This window comes from Hemicordylus capensis, chromosome 4 (assembly GCF_027244095.1).
Source record: "Hemicordylus capensis ecotype Gifberg chromosome 4, rHemCap1.1.pri, whole genome shotgun sequence".
Lineage (NCBI taxonomy): Eukaryota > Metazoa > Chordata > Lepidosauria > Squamata > Cordylidae > Hemicordylus > Hemicordylus capensis.
Window position 1 is genome coordinate 149,622,061 of NC_069660.1, and position 18,999 is coordinate 149,641,059.

The 18,999-nt window shown below is 43.1% G+C and overlaps 1 protein-coding gene across 2 annotated transcripts; it reads right to left on the reverse strand.

Moving 5' to 3' along the window:
• Window positions 1-193: 193 nt before the first annotated feature.
• On the reverse strand, window positions 194-18,477 carry RNF2 (ring finger protein 2). 2 transcript variants are annotated; one of them, XM_053242638.1, is made up of 7 exons: window positions 18,456-18,477; window positions 8,761-8,849; window positions 8,364-8,524; window positions 7,244-7,459; window positions 6,095-6,367; window positions 5,574-5,745; window positions 194-2,374 (listed from the first exon to the last, which is right to left on the reverse strand). In XM_053242638.1, the coding sequence occupies exons 2-7, from the start codon at window positions 8,845-8,847 to the stop codon at window positions 2,273-2,275; spliced, it is 1,011 nt and encodes a 336-aa protein (XP_053098613.1). In that variant the 5' UTR covers window positions 8,848-8,849; window positions 18,456-18,477; the 3' UTR covers window positions 194-2,272. The 2 variants fall into 2 exon arrangements, with proteins under 2 accessions (XP_053098613.1, XP_053098612.1); XM_053242637.1 differs by lacking the exon at window positions 18,456-18,477 and adding an exon at window positions 18,154-18,333.
• Window positions 18,478-18,999: the final 522 nt, after the last annotated feature.

Sequence of the window (18,999 nt, forward strand, 5' to 3'; positions counted from 1 at the left end):
CTACCCCTCCCTGGAATGTCATCCGCAACACTCCTGGAGGTATCCTGTGTCACCAAGAGAGACCTGCTCCATAGTTTGAGAATCACTCAATCCAAAAGGCCAAGTTTGTGAAAAATGTGTCTGCAACTCAAAGGCATATACAACTTGTTCTCAAATCTGAAACTGGTCATAGAACTAAGAAGTCACAGTGCAATTTGTGTTTTGATTAAAACAGCTACTTTATGTATTTGTAAATATAAATACTCAGTAAATTCACTGTAACATAGAAGTAAAAATTCACATTCTCCCACACTAAACTGGGAACACCACACATACCCTAGGTAGATAACCTTTCAAAAGTTTTACAGACACCACCTCTGCTTTCAGAGCTAAACATCATCTCGGGTAAATCAAAATGCAAATGTGTTGATGCAGCTGCTTGCCCATACAAAAGCGTTTTTCACATAAAAAGTAACCTGATTATATTCAGTGGACATGCACTAATAAGCTATATAAATTATGCATCACACCCAAAGAACTGAATAAACCCGAACTTCCCTCCCGACCCCAGCTTTTTAGTAATGAAATTTCATGGCACAAACTGCTAACATAATTCAGAAATGTCTGATACTGGAGATTTTCAAAAAGGAGTAGTATGCAAATTCCTTCTTCCTGTGGGATTAAACACATCATCAAAATGGGAGGTCCTACTTCATCCCAAGCTCTGAAAGGCTAGCTTAAGGGAACGTATGACAGTTCAGTGTATAGTTTTTAGATACTTAACCATAATAAGGAAGAAAAAAGTCAAACACGCCTCTCTTCCCAAGAGCAGATGGCAAAGACCCATATACTGCACTGGTTTTATTTTATTATCATCAGCATTGAGGCAAGTCCCTGTTATACCTTCATCCTTACAGAATGGTGGTAGTCTCACTAAGTATAGACAACAGTATTGCCTAGCATGATACAACAGTTCAACAAAACCAGTCACTGCAGTGTTTAAGACAACATAGCAACTGATGGCTGAGTTTGGGATTTTGAATCAGTTGCAAACGAAGAACCACTTAAATATAATTTATTTAAATCAATACTTTCCCATAAGTGCCAAGTGTGGCTAAGAAATATTAAGGATATTTTTGAAGATGTTTCCCTATCAATGACTATTTATTGTGCAAAAGGTATGATGGGAGAGCTTTATAAAGACAAACACTTCTTATGCTTTATACTTCTAACATACATTACACAAAGAATTCCACAGATCCAAACCTTGCAAGTGTGTAGGGGCATTGTGTCCAGCAACACTAGGTTACCCACTTTAATTAGCTGCTGGATACTGACGCCACCAAAGCTAACAGCAGGGATTACCCTTTTTCCATGTCTACTAGTGTTTTTCTAAACCCTGAACTGGCCAAATGCAGATACAACACTGACTCCCCACTAACCACAGTTGAATGTGTGCAACAACCCTGGAAATGTGCACTCCCTTCTTACAGTCTCTCCTCAAAGCAAATTCCCCACTCATTTTTTTTTTTTACTACTGCTAAGCAGTACATTGATGCCAATGTTAGCCATGGCCAAAGTTAACTAGGAGTCTCTTAACCATAATTTGAAGTAGGTTTCAGTTTCTTAGCTGGGAGAACTCTGATTACCCTTATAGGCATGGTGAAGGCAGAAAGAGCACTGGGAGCTTGAACTTCCAGAGGCTGGTTCCCAGTCTGGGAACAGAGCCAGCACCAGCCTCTTTATTTACCAGTAGAAGGGGTCATTACCTGGGCAACACAAAAGCATTCAATTACTGCTATGAACAGCTTCCAACATCAGCAGTTTCTTTAGTATCACAAGTAGTCTGTTGACACCAAACCTACTCTATGGCCATATGCTCCAACACTGCTGTAAATAGAAAGTTATTTAGGTCCCAACCATCCCTGCTGCCTCTTGCCAACACTCATCAAGGTGCTAGAATAACTGCCAATGTGAGGCCCACCAGCATGAAGACATGCCCCAAAGAATACTTTGCTGTTCTAACATCATGCACATGAAACAAAAGCCACCAAGTTTTTAAAAAGCACATTTGACAGCAACAATGGAATGTACCGATCATTCAGTCCTCCAGTGGGGGAAAATATAAGTTAAATAGAACACAAAATACTGTCTAATCATTAAGAAGGATATTCATCAAGGAATCTGAGTCTCTTAGCAGTTGTCCATGATGTAGAGAATGACGCTTCATGTATTGAAAGTAAATCAGAGCTATAAAAACAGTTACAGTTCCAATTCAAAGCTTTTGTCAGGCTTATTTGTGTTCCTTTGTGGGTGCGTAGTAGAGTTCCATGGGCTTATTCACTTTCCAGTACTTTTCACTGACCAGCTCCAAGGAGAATGAGCCATTTAACACCTAAAGACAAAGTCAAAATTAATGCCAAAGCCAGAAACAGAACCAACATTATTGCCATCTAAAACTGAATACATAGCTAGAGAAATAACCAACCACTGACACACCAGTCTGCAAACAGCATTAAAAAGACAGAGTGTTTAGTCATAGCAGTATATAAATAGTCTAATAAAAACCAGACGTCAACCCCACTCCCAACTCCAAAGCAAAAACCAGCTGCACAGAGAGCAAGGATGCTTTACTAGCTCTGCACACAAGCCTCTTTATAAAGCCTTTTTTTTTTTTTTTTTTTGCTGCCACAGTATGGAGCATACTACTTCAGCAGTAAGCCATCCATTCACTTGTGGAACAACTTCAACTCAGCACTCTGGCTAAATATTAAGCTATTTAATTAGAAGCATTCTGAACAGAACTCCAAGCCTCTCCCATCTCAATACCAACCCAACACAGAGATCCTGCATTGCTACAAGCCTTCTGCCTTTCTGGTACATTTTCAAGATGAAGCGTCAGAATCTATGCCCAAGTAGTCTACAATAGGGATGTGCATGAACTGGCAGACCATCAATTCGGTGGTGGCTGGGGGGTTACCTTTAAGGAGCGGGGAGGGTGCTCTTACCCCCGCTGCATTTTCCCCACTGGCACAGGGCAGCAGTGTACCCTCTTGCCACCTCAGTCAGCATCAGACCAGAAGTGGCCAGTACGTGTGTGCACGTCATGCACACACACTGGCCACTTCTGGTCTGACTGGGGCCGCAAGAGGGTACGCTGCTGCCCCACACCAGCGGTTTTCGGCACAGTGCCGGCAATACAAATAAACTGCAAGTGAGAATTGTTTTAATGCTGATTCCACCTGTACTTTTTCACATCAGGAGTGAGGGCTGCTTCACATATTAAGTGTATACTTAATATGACCAAACACATGTATCATACAGATATATTTATGAGGGAGCTGAAATTGGCTGTAGCACAGGTGTGTGAAGTAGCAAAAAAGACACTGTCCAAAAATGTTGAAAGCAGCATCCATTTGCCAGTGATTTCTGTGACTCTGTGGAGAAGCTGCATCGTTTAAGTTATGTCCGAGGGCTTGATGTTCTGGGTTATTTAAAACTTGTGTATAAGGATTCCAGAAAGATAAACAGACCTATGCAGGACTGCCAGATTCTACCTATTAGATTTATATCATGAACTTTCTTCAAGGAGACCAAAATAATACTGAGGTATTCTGTTGCTGCTAAGATGTCAACCCTACAAGCTAGAATAGCCTCAGAAACCAATTTGACAATGGTCATCCAGAAACCTTCACAGAAATTTGAACTCAGGTTTTTCTCACATCCAGACTCAGTATTTTAGCTCACTCTCTTCAGCAGGATGACTGGCCAACATCCAGACTAATGTTGCACTAGTGTAATGCTACCGTATTAGCACATGGATGTAGAGCAATGATGCTGAGCAAAGAAAGGAAGTCTGTTCCATAATTGTTTTTGAGATAGTGGAAGAGGTTCACAAGTTGCACAAGAGGTCGCACAACCCTGTGTGTGTCCCAGTGAGGGCCCACTAGCGACTACGCAGCACTGCAGAGCACCATCATTTGACACAGCTCTACAAGTTCAAGAGCATGAACTTCTCTGGTGGGCCTAACACAACAGTCTGGAGTCACTGTTCCCTCTAAGGCGTGTGCACACTCACAAGTTTTCTGATGTCCACTCAGTTAATTTTAGATCCCGCTCAGGTTGAATTAGGAAGGCCCCACTCTGAATGCATGTGCTCACAAAGTGCCTTGATACTGCCGCCCAGAACAAAACTCATTCCGCACAGAGATGGAAAAAAATTAGAGGAACCACTGATGTCAGCCATCATAAATATATTTGCAATAATTCTTGAGCCTGGCCAAAGCACTGTTGCCAGTGAGCCATGTTTTGGGGGTGTGCAGAAGAGCCCCCCTCTATAGGATGCACTAATGGCATGGGCCTATGGGCGCATAGTCTCAGTGAACTTTTCACCTCTTAGTTTGGCACAAGTTGGTCACTGAGTCCAGGCTGAGCTGGCAATGTGCCTCTAGGTTGAAGAGTCAGCTAACTGAGACAGGATGCAGCCACTCCTCCTTAAGGAGATAAGCCAGCTGAATAGACATCAAAAGCCAACTGCTCTGGGAGGAGATACTCTCACTTACAGATAACAGTTGCAATGCTCCTCAGGAGGAGCACTGAAGGCTCTCTCTCGCCCCATTAAAGTTGATGAATTGGCTAGCGAAGATAAGAAAGGACGCTCATAAGTGAATAAGCATCTTATTTATCCCAGGTGCAAGACATGCATCTTGCACTTGGGATACTACCGTCTTGAGATAGTAAGCAAACATAGCCTCATTATCCTCACACAAAACCTCGTTTTCCTCACACACATTTGCACAGCTTGCTCTTGCCTTTGTCCAGAAGGACCTACCTAAAGTAACTAAGTCCATCTAGCAATGGACGCTGTTGTTTTGCAAAGGAACTCCTCACCCTCTGAGGAAGGAGAAGCCACCTGATTGACTCAAACTGCCTCAGGGCACGTTTCTGTGTATAAGTACCATAGTCATGTCACAATGGCTTCAGAGTCTGTTTTGGACCGGTGTAGATTCTGCTTGGATCCTACTAGCCTGCAGATTCTCACAAACACGTGAGCTGTGGTTGCAGCCCCTTGCTCTTCATCCCCGCTTCATCCCGTGCTACCTGCGAGGAGGCACCTGGCCCAACCATCGCACAACTAATGCACTTAGGAAGGATAGGTAATACTAACAGATCTATTTCACCTCACCCTAAGTCATTTTGTTGCATCTCCCTGCTTCCTCCCCAGCTCTCCAGGCACTTTTTACTGCAAACCTCCAATCAGACTTTCATTTAGAATGCTAGCCAAATTATTGAATTGCCTAACCAAACTCTTTTTGCCCTCTGTTACTCCCTATTTTTACCCTTAATACAGCTTTTAAACTAGCTACATCTCCTCCTTCTTTCCAATACACCCAAACTGCTAAATCGATAGTGTCAGAACTGCACTCCCAATCAGAGCCAATTTATCCACTCTAACCCAAAAGCATAGCTGGCGCACCTAGCCAATAGCTCCGGGGCAGTTCTGGTAACAGCACACATTAGCTAAATCAGCCAGTAGGAACTGGAGTACATCAAGTGCATCTTAAAGCCATAGTACTTCCCAATTAGCTACTCACAGTGAACTGGCCATTAGCTGTAGCAATATAAATCGTGTACTGCTTCTCACTGGCTGTTTCAAGATTCATTTGATTTGACTCTCCTTTGCTCCGGAGTTCTTCCAAGGCCAATCGCACAGCTAGATACTTGGACAAGTGATCAACGGTGGCATTGCCAGAGGTCTTTATATACCTGAACAAAAAAACAAAAATAATCCATTCGGTTACTTCTTCTGTATCAGAGAAGACAACTGTGAAAGGTGCAAACACAAAACAAGCCAAGCTATCTATGAAATGAGGCAATGTAGCAGTTGCAAGGGAGGATCTAGACTGAGTCATGACTAAGCACCACTGAAATACATTAGTCATGACTAATGACAGTCCTATTAATTCCAATGGGACTTCATCAAATCCAACTTGGTCTGGATTCTGTACCAACTGTTGATTTTGAATGAGACAAAGAGCATAAAACATTTCAGAAGCTTAGCACACTAAATGTGTGCCATGTGATTTCTAAAATAAGGATAAGAACAACTGCTTACCTTGTCTGTGCACTATCATCATTTTCCATGAGTGTAGGATGGGGTCTGAAAACTAGTTCTATTTCACTTGCACCATCCAAAACTGGATCTATAGCAACGGTTGTATTGTTATTGTCCAGTTCTAGCCCGGAATCATCCGATGTTTTGGTCCTTTTGTTACTTGGCCCTGCTTCCTGATTGCTATGAGTCGAAGCATTGCTACAGTGCGAGCTGTCCCCATTGTCCTCTGCTCCACTACCATTCTCTATCTGTTGCTTCTTGCCTCTTTGTAACCTAATAAGTATACATAACATGTTTAGTAAATCATAGGCGCTCTTCAGCCAGGCATTCTTCAGTCATATGCACTATCTAAAACAAGTATGCTACTTCAGTCATTCTTACATTAAATACAACTTCCAGAGAGGAAACTGCTTTCCTGTTACAGCAAAAAGAGTCTTAGAGCACTTTAAAGACACTAACTGATTTTAGCAGAAGCTGTTGTGGATTATAGGACTTCACACATCTGATGAAGGGTGCTTAACTACATTTGTTAATTAAATATCCTTGTCTTTAGAGTGCCACAAGAACTCTTTGGTAGCTGAATTGCATTTGGTTGTCCAGCAGCCAAACTGGTGCTCATCCACTTCAGAACTGACTTGGAATAGGTGTTGCAGTGTTGTTGGGCACTCGCAGCGGTTTTTTCTTGTGAATCCCAGAATTTTCACATGGGCAGAAATCAAAGTTATATTGCCACATCCTAAAATCATTGGAGGAGACTGGATGTCAGCCACTATGTATAAGCTGCGGCTGCAGCAGAAGTGTAGTTTGGTACATTGATTGACTGGCCCTTATGGCAAGAAACCATGATTTTGCATAGCCTGTCATTTTGATCTCAGAGGAAAAGGTACAGGCAATTATGAGTTTTGTCTTTTACACAACAAGTTAATGGACGCATGAAGCTACTGCACATGGAGTTAGAACACTGATCCATCTAGCACAGAATTGTCTACTATGAGTGGCAACATGTCTTCAAGTCTCAAGCAAGGATCTCCTCCCAGTCCTGGCACTCATTTTTAGCTGGAAACAGAACCTGAACTGTCTACATGCAAAACTACCTTCAAGATATGGCCCCCTCCCTACTTTCAGTGTCAATGCTTCAGAACCTCCTACCTGTTCAAGGCCTGAATCTTCAGACCCTCCTCAATGCTGTGGCTCAGAGCTTGCTGGTTATTATGCTTGCTGATCCTTGCCAAGACTCTCTCCTGATGAGCCTCATATTCATCCCGACTTGGATAAATTTTACTGATGAGGGCATCAAAGTTTGGGTCTGGTCTCAGCGACCTTTTAGAAACAAGCTTTTTACGACAAGTTGGACATTCTTTGTTTCTAAGGATGGAAGAGAAGAAAACCAAATTTCTCAAATATCATCTTCAGCTATATTTCATAATCCTTTTATCCTACTTTCCAGTAGGCTTATGAGGTCACCTGGCATTCCGTGTGCCCCCCACTATCAACTTCACAATGCTTGGACCAATATGAACTAAGTAGGGGACACCTCAATGGCATAGTTTCTAATGAGGACATCCACCGCAATCCAAGATGACAGATGCGGAAACTTCTGAGGCGAAAGTGGGCTAACCTGTGAACTGCCGAAACTATTTGAACCAACTTTGGTACAGTTGTAGTGACACACAGGGGCACCTCAACAGAGTGGTTTGTGATGTCATCCACCCCAATTCAAGATGGCAGACACATGAACGTTTGAGGAGCAATTGGGCTAAATTGTGTACTGCCTAACCGATCTGAACCAAATTTGCTACAAGTGTAGGACACATAGGGGTGGCTCTAGGGCACAGTTTGCAATGATGTCATCCACCCTGATTCAAGATGGCAGACACGTGAATGTTTGAGGTGCAAATGGGAACTGATATGGACCAAATTTGGTACATTTGTAGAGACACAGGGACACCTCAAACACATAGTTTGTGATAATGTCATCCACCCCAATTCAAGATAACGGATGCATGAACATTTGAGGTGCAAGTGGGCTAACTTGTGAACTGCCTAACCAAATTGGACCAAATTTAGTCCAGTTGTGGGGATAGTTAATGAAAAGTAGGCAGATTAGTTCTTATTAGAACAACTTGCATTACTCATATTTGAGTTTGCTGTATGTTGTGGCAGCTTCTTGAACCACGCCCTACCCAAACATTTTCATTTCAGATAGTTATCCGCAAGCCAATTTTGTACATCTCAAAATCCAAGCACTCAGCATTTTTTCCTTACTTACCCACTTCTGAGGGCTGTGATGATACAGTCAGCACAAAAACGATGTAGACATTCCTTGGTAGTCATGGTGTTTTTCAACATATCAAGACAAATGGGACACATCAGCTCACTGTGGAGGCTTCGGGGTGACACCACTATTTCCAGGCCATCTGTTATTGCTTCCTAATGATCAAGTAAAATTAAGTTCTCAGGCAATCATTTTCTGGCCAGAAGTGAAAAATTTCCTCTTATAAAGCTATCTGATCTATTAATTTCTTGAATTGTAAATCTGAGATTTGAGTTTTGCTCCACAAGAAGGCAAATTAGAAGTTACTTGATTTCCAAGGAGTCGTCACATTCACAATAAAACAATGGCCCTTGAAGATTATATAAAGATGTATAAAGCAACTCTGCAGTACCTGAGGTGTTCTCTGAAGTTCATATAAGCTGAGCTCCCATGTTTTGCTTAAAGGCTGTGTTCCATTCGTCTGCACAGCCTGAGACATGGCTAAAAAAAACCAAACACACCACACACAGAGACACATTAGAAGTCAAGCATTTTAATTGGCTAACACAGAAACAGCAGGTTGGAATGGATTCAAACACTGTTTTTCTATTTGACAGTTATTACATTGCAGGGCATGCAGCTGCCACGTAGTAAGAGTCCCCACAGAAAGCAATTTCCCTCATCTGAAGGGAAAGTCTGCTCTGAGAGTGGTGCAAGCCACTTGCAATACTTCTGGCTCAGCTCCAAGCTTACACGCTTTCCTCAAGAAGCTTCATCCTCTCTCAATGTGGTCATAACAGAATGGTAATGGAAGTTGCAACCAACAATGGACAAAAGTATGCCAATGTCCCACCAGAGAAGCAATACAGGAGCTAAGATGGCCAGTTACTAAACTGCTAGACAGTTCTTGTTATGCTAAAAATATAGGAAGATTAACTTGTGTTGGGCTAGTAACAAGTAAAGCATTTTTATGGCTCCTTCCAGAAGACTTTCTTTTTATTTTAGCCAGTTATCTTGCAAATCAGGGAAGAGCAGAGGTACACAAATCTCAGTGACCAGAAGCCACTGGTATTTTCAAAACTGGACCTGGCAACTGAGGTGCTCAAGAAGGCAAGTGCAAGGTAACAACTAGGAAGGGACACAGTGAAAGGGAAGCAAGCAAAGACATCAAGTGCCCACTCTGGACTTCTTTTGTTTAAAGTGTGAAGTTTCTAATACATCTATTGCAGTTTGTGAAAGTTTTGAGCCACTTTGAGGATTCTGGTTAAACAAACAATACACAAGTGTTCTAAATAAAAACCATGGAGCTTATGCTCTGCGCCCCTTTAGGCAACCCAGCTCCAGGAGCAGCAATGACTGCAGCATTCATGTAATGCACAAGAAGGAGGAGGTCTTTTTCATGAGAAAGACTGGTCATCCCAAAATATCCTTCAGATTATTTCCCACTTATCTGGATGGATTCCCAATTTTATGGAGGCTACTTCTGGCATAGGGATTTCCATCAATAGGCAGCTTTTAAATGGTAGATTCCAATCCATGCTTTAGTATTTAATCCTGTTAAATCTATAGTAAGTTGGACACAAGATGTTTACAATATCTTTACATTGAAGATAATTTTGAAATTGCTAACCTGATCAATAACTTTCTACGCAACTAATTAGTGCCTTTTCCAATGCTTTTAAAGGCCAACTAGCACCATATGATGCCATCAGTGCATAGACTGCAGTACACATCCCTCCTGTTGGCATCCAATTTCTGATAATAAAACCTATTGATCTGCAAGTCAGCCAGCTAAGTACAAGATCTGATATTCCTTCTCCCAGGGGACAATACTTTGGGGGGGGGGCAGCGGGGGCAATCCCTATGACCTATCTTCCTGCTATTTGCCACACCTTTCCCAGCAAACTCATCTATACTAGTCTGTTGAAAACATCTAATCTTACTGTCACATACACACATCAATGTTAAATTTATTCTCAGGATTCCCCATATGTACCTGTTGTTAGCAAATGAATCTCTTTCTGGATTACCCCACAGACAAGAGAGACAGACTACACTCTCCCTGCTCAGTGGCATGTGTAGAGGAGGGCAGAGGTCAGCTTATTATTTTGCAAGTATTTGGAAGCAGTGGGAAAGATGCTCACTGCTTGAGTAGGGGTGTGTGCCAATGGCACAGGCAGCCTTCAGAGGGGCGGGTTCCCTTAAAAAGCACACAAGGAGCTCCTTACCTGCACACACAGCCTTTGAAGAACTGGCACCACACCCCCAAAAGCAGTGGGGCAGCAGATGTGCAGGTAAGGAGCTGCTGGCTTTTAAAGGGAACTGTTTCCTGCCCCGCTGAGCTGAACTGGTTCGAATACTGACACTCGAGCCAGTTCGGTACTTCCCAAAGGAGGCATCAAACCGGCTCTTGTACAGCCCTACTTCAGAGTGTCTGTGCAGCCCAGCATGAAGCAAATGAACCACCTTGGCCTGCTACCATATCCTAGGGGATCCGAGGGGAAGAGTACAGCTTTGTTCTCTTACTTTGGGCCAGGCTCTGAGGGTAGTCAAAAGCAGCAAGATACTCAACACTTCTGACAGAAAGCTATAGTAATCATGTCAGGCTTTGGTGAAGGTCTCTTGCCTCTTCTGATTGTACTCAAAGCCAAAGTGAGGAATGACCTGTTCGTCTCCCTGTTCTGTAACTCAGGGATGGGGCAGGGTTGTTCACTTACTTCACGCCAGGCTAGGCAGACACTCAAAAACAGCAAAACTCTCTCTGTTTCTGAGTCCACCATGCTATTTGTTCCCCATTTGAGTATTGCCAGCTTGAAGAGGACGCATCCTTGGTGACGTGTCCACTGCAGGATGGGAGGGAAGAGGGTGAAGACCTTCTTCTTCTATTCCTGATTGGCTGGCTACGTGCTGAAGCTCAGCACACCCTCCCCTCAACCTGATTCAGGCTTCAGAAAATTAGCACTGGGTGTTTCCACTGAAATTAATAGGACAAGTAAAGCTACAAGTCAGTGACTAGAGTAGCCTGTCTTATAACTAACATTTGAGAGAGAGAGAGAGAGAGAGAGAGAGCGCATGCGCAGGTGTGTACCTGAGCTGAAGGTTTGCAACAGAAGAGGTACACCTATTAAAAAACAGTGGGAGGCCCTGCTTTAGATGATGAGTGGCCAGGATTAGCAGTAAGAGCATTTTAGTAGAACTTTCAATAAAGGTCTGTGGTACTGCTACTTTACAGGTTTGTACAACTTGCTTATTGGTTAGTATATGAGGTCTTAATCTCATACTAACCAATAAGCAAGCTGTACAAACCTGTAAAGTAGCAGTACCGCAGACCTTTATTGAAAGTTCTACTAAAATGATTAAAATTACAGTTGCATGTCCAAGTTAAACATGCTTAGCAATATATACATTTTGCTTCTCAAATTTCATTCCAATTCCACGCAATTCTTTATGAACTCCCAATTCAAATCAACAAAGACAGTTAAGTTATCTAGTGAAAAAGTTTAAAATATCCATGTTATACTACGGTAGTATAACAAATAAGTATGGCAGAATTTCTTATGTCAAAAGCAAACCAAGCTTTTGAAAATTAAAAATGTGTTTATATACCCCTGCTAATTGGCAAAGAGGCACCTTTTAACGTGGTGATTCTCTTTATTTAGCAGGGGGGGAGCAACTGGCCCTATCCACCCCCAGCACAGTACCTCCAGTGACTGTTGCTGGTGTCTGTCTTATGTTTCTTTTAGATTGTGAGCCCTTTGGGGACAGGGACCCATCTTATTTATTGATTATTTCTCTCTGTAAACCACCCTGAGCCATTTTTGGAAGGACGGTATAGAAATTGAATAATAATAATAATAATAATAATAATAATAATAATAATAATAATAATATATTCTGCAACGATATCTATAACAATTGACAATAAAATTCAGCCATCCAGGTCCTTGGGAAGGACTCGATTTCTGGATAAAACAAACCAGTCAATAACACCTGTCTGACTGTGTAAACAAGAAATAATAATATAATTTAGAAATGTCACGGAGTTCTCTCAATAATCTTTTTCTGCCAGCAGACACTAGCAAGTTTTTAATAAACCAACTCATTTGAGCCTCACATTTTCCTATTCCTTCAGCATACTAATATGTAAGCATTTAGCATGACAAAATGCTTGTTTATAAAGTGGCATAGCAGCTATCATTTTTATAAATATATAGATGTCCCTTAAATTGCAGTGTCAAGTCCATATTAAATATGTTTACCATTATCTACCTCCCAGTGCCCTTCTTGATCTATCATTACCACTTTAGTCAGGACTCTTGAACTGCCATTATATTCTTTCGTCTCGGGCTACACTTGTGGTTTATGCTTTTCAATGAAACAACCCTAAGAAAGGATTCTCTCTTCTTTCAAATATTGTCTTGAGGCACATGTTTCTATTGCCCAAGGATAATGGAAGGAGGAATCCAATATTACACGCATGCAAGACAGCCAGAAAAAGAGAGGCACACATGGCAGTGAGAGAACACACATGTGAAGATCCAAAGAACCCAGAAAATAAGGCAAGTTTTTGTGAAGAAGCAAAATGATGGAACAAATTCTTGCAACCATTGCAGAGCTCTGTTGGAATGGTGTCTCCATACTGGGCCCCAGATATCCCCCAAGTGCAGCAGCAAATCTGTTCTCCTCCTCCTCCTGAATTGCTATGCTATGCAACAAATATTTATATACCACTTTTCAACAAAAGGTTCCAAAGCGGTTTACACAGAGAAATAACAAATAAGATAAACAAAATGGATCCCTGTCCCCAAAGGGCTCACAGTCTAAAAAGAAACATAAGACAGACACCAGCAACAGTCACTAGAGGTACTGTGCTGGGGGTGGATAGGGCCAGTTACTCTCCCCCTGCTCAATAAAGAGAATCACCATATAAAAGAGGTGCCTTTTTGCCTCCTTAGCAGGGGTAATTGGCCAAGTTTAACAAAAGAGCCAGTGTGGTGTAGTGGTTAGAGTGCTGGACTAGGACCAGGGAGACCCGAGTTCAAATCCCCATTCAGCCATGTTACTAGCTGGGTGACTCTGGGCCAGTCACCTCTCTCTCAGCCTAACCTACTTCACAGGATTGTTGTGAGGAGAAACTTAAGTATGTAGTACACCACTCTGGGCTCCTTGGAGGAAGAGCGGGATATAAAATGTAAATAAAAATAAATAAATAAATAAATAAATAAATAATAGATGTTTAGCTTCCAAGTTTGAATGTTGCTTTTGGCAAAATTCTGGTAACAAAAAATGGAACAATATCCTATGGCTGAACATGTATGATCTTCTACGTCACAGGCTGTAGGACTGTGAACACAGAAGTTGTGTTTGTGGACTCCCCCTGCCCAGTACTAATTATTTGTTTCCTGGTTTAATCAAGCCATAGTTTGCCATCACATCTGAACCAGAAAATATGTTAAGTCATAACCATATGTTATGGTTATGTTAGACTGCTCGGTCTAATTCTAACCAGAATTAGACTGAACAGACCACCTCATAATATAGCATGTAATCATTCAAGTGAGCTAGTCAGATCATTCAGTCTATCTATCTATCTATCTATCTATCTATCTATCTATCTATCTATCTATATCTGTCTTATTTTTAAGGGCACTCAAGTGATAGAATTCTTTTTTAAGAAGAAGAAATCTGTGTGCACATGTAAAACTTTCTAGACAGTGTGAAAAAAAATTTGTTTGCAAAAGAAAAAGAAATCTGTGTGCGTGCGTGCATGTAACTTTCTAGACAGTGTAGAAGCATTCCATTAAGGAAAAGCAAAACCAGGTTTCTATTTAAAAAAAACACACACACCCAATACAGAACATTTCTGTTAAATCTGTTGAGCAAATATATAATTAGCCCTCAGCCAAAAATAAACTTGCATGTTTTCGATTCCCTTTTCCCCACAAGACATATTTTGGCTGCAACACACATAGAGAAATGTAGTCCTGTTCATGATCTGACACAGTTTGACTAACTCTTCTGAAAGAGATTGGAGAAAAACTTTCTTACTGCTGACATATAGAATACAGAGGAAAAACAGCAATTCCAACAAGTCTGCGCTGTAACAAGTCCCAACAGCATCAAAATAAACTTTTTATTCTTTTTCTAAGTTATGATGCTATGAAGCCAAGTTTCTCAAAGCACTCCCGGAGAGCTGCGAGTGAGGCACAAGATGCCAATGTGGAATATGGGCTAGTGCTGGGCAAGGAGGTAGGGAGCCCAGCTTCAAATCTCTGCTCAGTAATGGCGCTCAATAAGCGGCCTCGGGCAAATCACTCTCTCAGTCCAGTCTAGCCTCAGAGGCTTGCTGCCAGGCTAATGCAGGTCTGAAGAATGGGATATGAATCCAACTAAACGAAGTTTCTTCTGGGCTTGTATATGTTAAGCTGGTGAGCTGGCTAAGCCGAGTACATTCTCACCACCTCCATCAATACGATGTAATGAGGAAGAATCCCCCAATGATGTTGCATCTTGCAGAGTGCAACAGTACCAGCCACACCAGCATCCCTATCTTGGGCAATCATCTGAGAAAAAGGTGGTCCAATACTTATGGCCTAAGCCACAGAGGGCTTTAGAGGTAATCACCACTGAATGATCTCTACCCAGAAACAAACTGGAATTAGACCTGGAAAGAAACAGGCAGTCAGCACAGCTCTTGAAGAATGAGAGAAATATGCTCCTACACAACAGCCCTAGTAAGAACGCTGGTGGACTGCATTTTGTACTAACCAAAGTTTCCAGTTACTCTTCTAGGACAGACTCATGTAGAGTGCATTGCAGTGGTCCACATGTGATATAGCTAAGGCAATCACCTCCAACCACTCAGCCACCCCCCTCTGGCAGCTTTAAATAGCCAAGAAGGGTAAGGGTCAAGAGTGCATGTCACCTGCACATCACAGAGGACCCTGCCCAATTCCCTGGACTACACCAGCCAAGGGGAATTGGTTGACTCCCAACATACAAAATGTATGGTATGAAGTGACCCTTAGCCTTTTTTTTTAATTGCACATTTATCCTGCTGTTCCTCCAAGGAGCTCAGGGCAGCATATATGGCTCTCCCTTCCCCTCCCTCTGGCCAGTATTTTATCCTAACAATTCCATTAAGCAAATCAAGCTGATACTTCTCCTGGAGGGACTCACAATATATGGTTTTTATGTGAAGCTTGTGCACATCTGAAAACTCTGTTCTTTCCAATAAACATACTATACCTGAGTCCCGCTGCACACACATTTACAAGTAGAAATGTGGGGACTCTGACATGTTTAATCTGAGTGGAACCCGCAAATTGTTCATTGTTTAATTTCATTTCTAAAAAAATGTAGTGGCAACTTCAGTCATTTCAGTATTCAAGTGAATTCATGTCAGAATTTACTTGAATGCTCCTCTGTTTCTGTCACTGATTTTTACAACACAGAAGAGTCCACAAAGGTGGGAGAGCAAATATCATACCAACTTGTTTTAAGCAAGTTATCGTATGATCAAGGAAGAAAGATGTTTACAAAGACATGAAATCACTTTTCAATTAAAAAAAGGAACTAAGGTGATGAACAATAAAATAGAACAGCAGGAGAAAACCCAAACACCATTTTAAAAATTAGATCAATGACAGCCATATTAGGTTTTGGAATAAAATTAGATCACAGGATAATCTTAAATACTAGCAAAGCTGAAACTATTATACCCAAAACATTACAGTATCTTACTTCATTGCTTATAAGTGCCGTACTGGATGAATGAGTAGTCTAAGTTTTTTTTCCCCTTTTAAAGCAAATGAAGAAATACAGTGTTGATTAGTTATGATTTGTTTAGAATACAATTTCTTTGATTCTTGATAACTGAATTAAAACGGGAGGCACACTTCACATTTGCACTCAATTCTTTGTGATAATTATCAGCCCTCTGAGAAGCCACCTGCTGCTTCTGTAAGAGTCGCTGAGTTGGGCATGCCTCTTGACTGGAAGGAGGCAAGCGCAAAGCAGCAACACAAGATAGGCGATTCTGTTGCATCTCTGCATCAAGAGTGATATAGTACCAGTATATTTCCCGCTTCATGAGATAAACTGCAACTTCACAAAGGCAATTTAAATAGGGATTCCCCCCACCCCCGCATTCACTCCCAGCTGTTTTTAAGCTTTCAGATGAACTGCAGGAAATCCAGTCTCAGGTCTCCTGCCATCTTGCCAAGTTTGACCCTAAATCAAGTACCATTATAACTGAAGACAAACAGATCAGTACCACCTAAACCAGGGATGCTCAGCTTTAGCCCTCCTGCAGATGTTGGCCCACAACTCCCATAATCCCTGGCTATTGGCCACTGTGGCTGTGAATTATGGGAGCTGTAGTCCAAAACCAGTTGGGGGGGGCATAAGTTGAGCAGGCCTGACCAAGACACATTGTGAAACTATTTTGCTCTTCTGAGCAACCCACAGAGAAACCGACAAAAAGCAACAGTGTCATACCAAAAATGAGCCACACTCTGAGCAGTACTTTTATTACAGGGAGCGCTGTAGTGTGGGGCCTCTAGAGAATATTTCAATTGGCTACTCGACAAAGCAGGAGGAGGAACTGCTGCAAGGTCTCTTGGTCAGGAACCTCACATGGCAGCTCCTCTACCACCTCCTCTTCCATCCTCCCTACTGGTCAAAGGTCCCTGCATCTTCATGGGGCACTTTGAGAGAAAGCCCATTGTCTGATGAGAGAAGTAGCTGTTGCCACCACTGAGAACTCAGCAGCCAGGCAGCTCGTCTTTTTATCCTCCATCCCCATCTCTGAATGGAAGCAGGGCGAGGTGATGGCTCCTCTTCCATATATCCCGAGGCAAATAGAAAGGAGCTACCACTGCCAACATCCCCATTTGCCAGTGGGAAAGGTGAAATCCCTGTTTGCCTACCAACAGTAAACTTGGTGGGAGGCATAGTACACCATGGCAGGTCCACTGCAGGGCTTTGTTCCAGGACCCCCAGCAACCTGGTGCCAACACTGATCTCACACAGACAAGCTGCATTCATAATTAATAGTTACTAATATTAATAGTTGTCATCTATAGAAGCAATTCAGCAAGCCTAACTCTAACTCCCCATAAGTTTCTAACATTAGTCATTTTGTAAGTTGCAAGTTCTTTAAACTTCCATCATTCACAAGGCAGATGGGTACCAAGCAAGAACCAGCAGGCGCATACTCTCCTCTTTAGAAGAAATAAAAGTACTCCTACATCCCCTTGTCCATCTGCGAGTACTACTGCATGTGCAAACAGAGAAAAAGGGTAGAATCTCCCACCGTCTTGGCGTCTGTTCCTATGAACGGGGCTCGTGGAAGCGAAGCAGATTGCGAGGAGGACCGCTGACACCTTGAGGGGCTCTTCCTACCTGCGACTTCTACGCCCTCCTAAGCCTTCGGGGGACAATCGCGGTAGCTGAAGAGGCCGTAGAGATGGGGAAAGAAAGCTCACAGCCACTTTCTTCTCCTTGAATGGGGGAATGCGGGTGGTCTGGACTGGAAGAAGAAAGGGCCCGTGGGTGGGAAGGGGAGAGCGCGGACCACTCGGATCGAAGCGGGCTTACTCGGAAGCAAGCCCCAAGGAGTTCAGTGGGGCTACTCCCAAGTAAAGGGGGGGCAGGGTCTGTAGCTCTAAAGGGGGGCAGGCTGAGGCTTTGGTGGCGAGGAGGGAGACCGAGGAGGCAGCCGCCCCCTTGGAGACCCGCCCCCGATCGCCCCCCCGCCGCCCGCCCGCCATACACAACAGCTGAGCAGGCGCCCCCCACTCACCGGCCCCGTTGCTCGCTGTCTCTCGGGGGCTCGGCCGCTCCCTCCCCCAAGCTCGGCTCTCCTGCCCGTCGTTGTCACCACCCCCGCCGCCAGCACCGCCGCCTCTTCCTGCAGCCAGGGCTGAGGCGACAGCGGCTGCCCCAGCCCTCCTTCCCCCCCCCAACACAATATGGCGCGAGCAGCAGACAGCCGCCGCAAAGGACGCCGGGAAAATGAGGGCGGGACATTCCAAGCTGGGCGGCCAGTGGGACCCCGCCTACTAGCCACGCCCCTCTTCTTTTTCTATGCAGGTATCCACTGACCTGAAGGCTGTTTCCTTTTCGGCTTTTGCTCCTGAGCTCTGCCTTCTCTTGCCTGAGGTGTCTTTGACTCAGCAGCAGTGTCTTTTCCAAGCACACACTCCTTTATAAATCTGCAGTCACTTCATCTTCAAAACTTGAGCTTAAAAACCCAGCGTCCTTGGGAAATGGAAATGTGGACGTGGAAAAAAGAACACCCCTGCTTGACTCAGCCTATTATGAATTAATTCTGTGTTTCCACCATCCATAACATGTATCACCATTTTAAATACCTTTTCTAAAAAAAAACCCTCCCTGCCCTGTTTTAACCAATACTGCATTCTTTTTGTCATAAGACTGTTAGAACTCCCCCTAATCAGCTTGTGGTGTAGCATTATTGAGGAACAGCCGCTTCTGTTCACTTTTACCCAGAGGCACACTTACCCCTGGACTTTGGGGCTGAAGTCCAGGGCCTCCACAGTCCCTGGGGGCCCCCCAAAATCCTCTTCAGTCTGCCCCGGGCGGTGTGGTTGCCTGGCCAAGCATGATGATGCTTAATGTGCAGGGT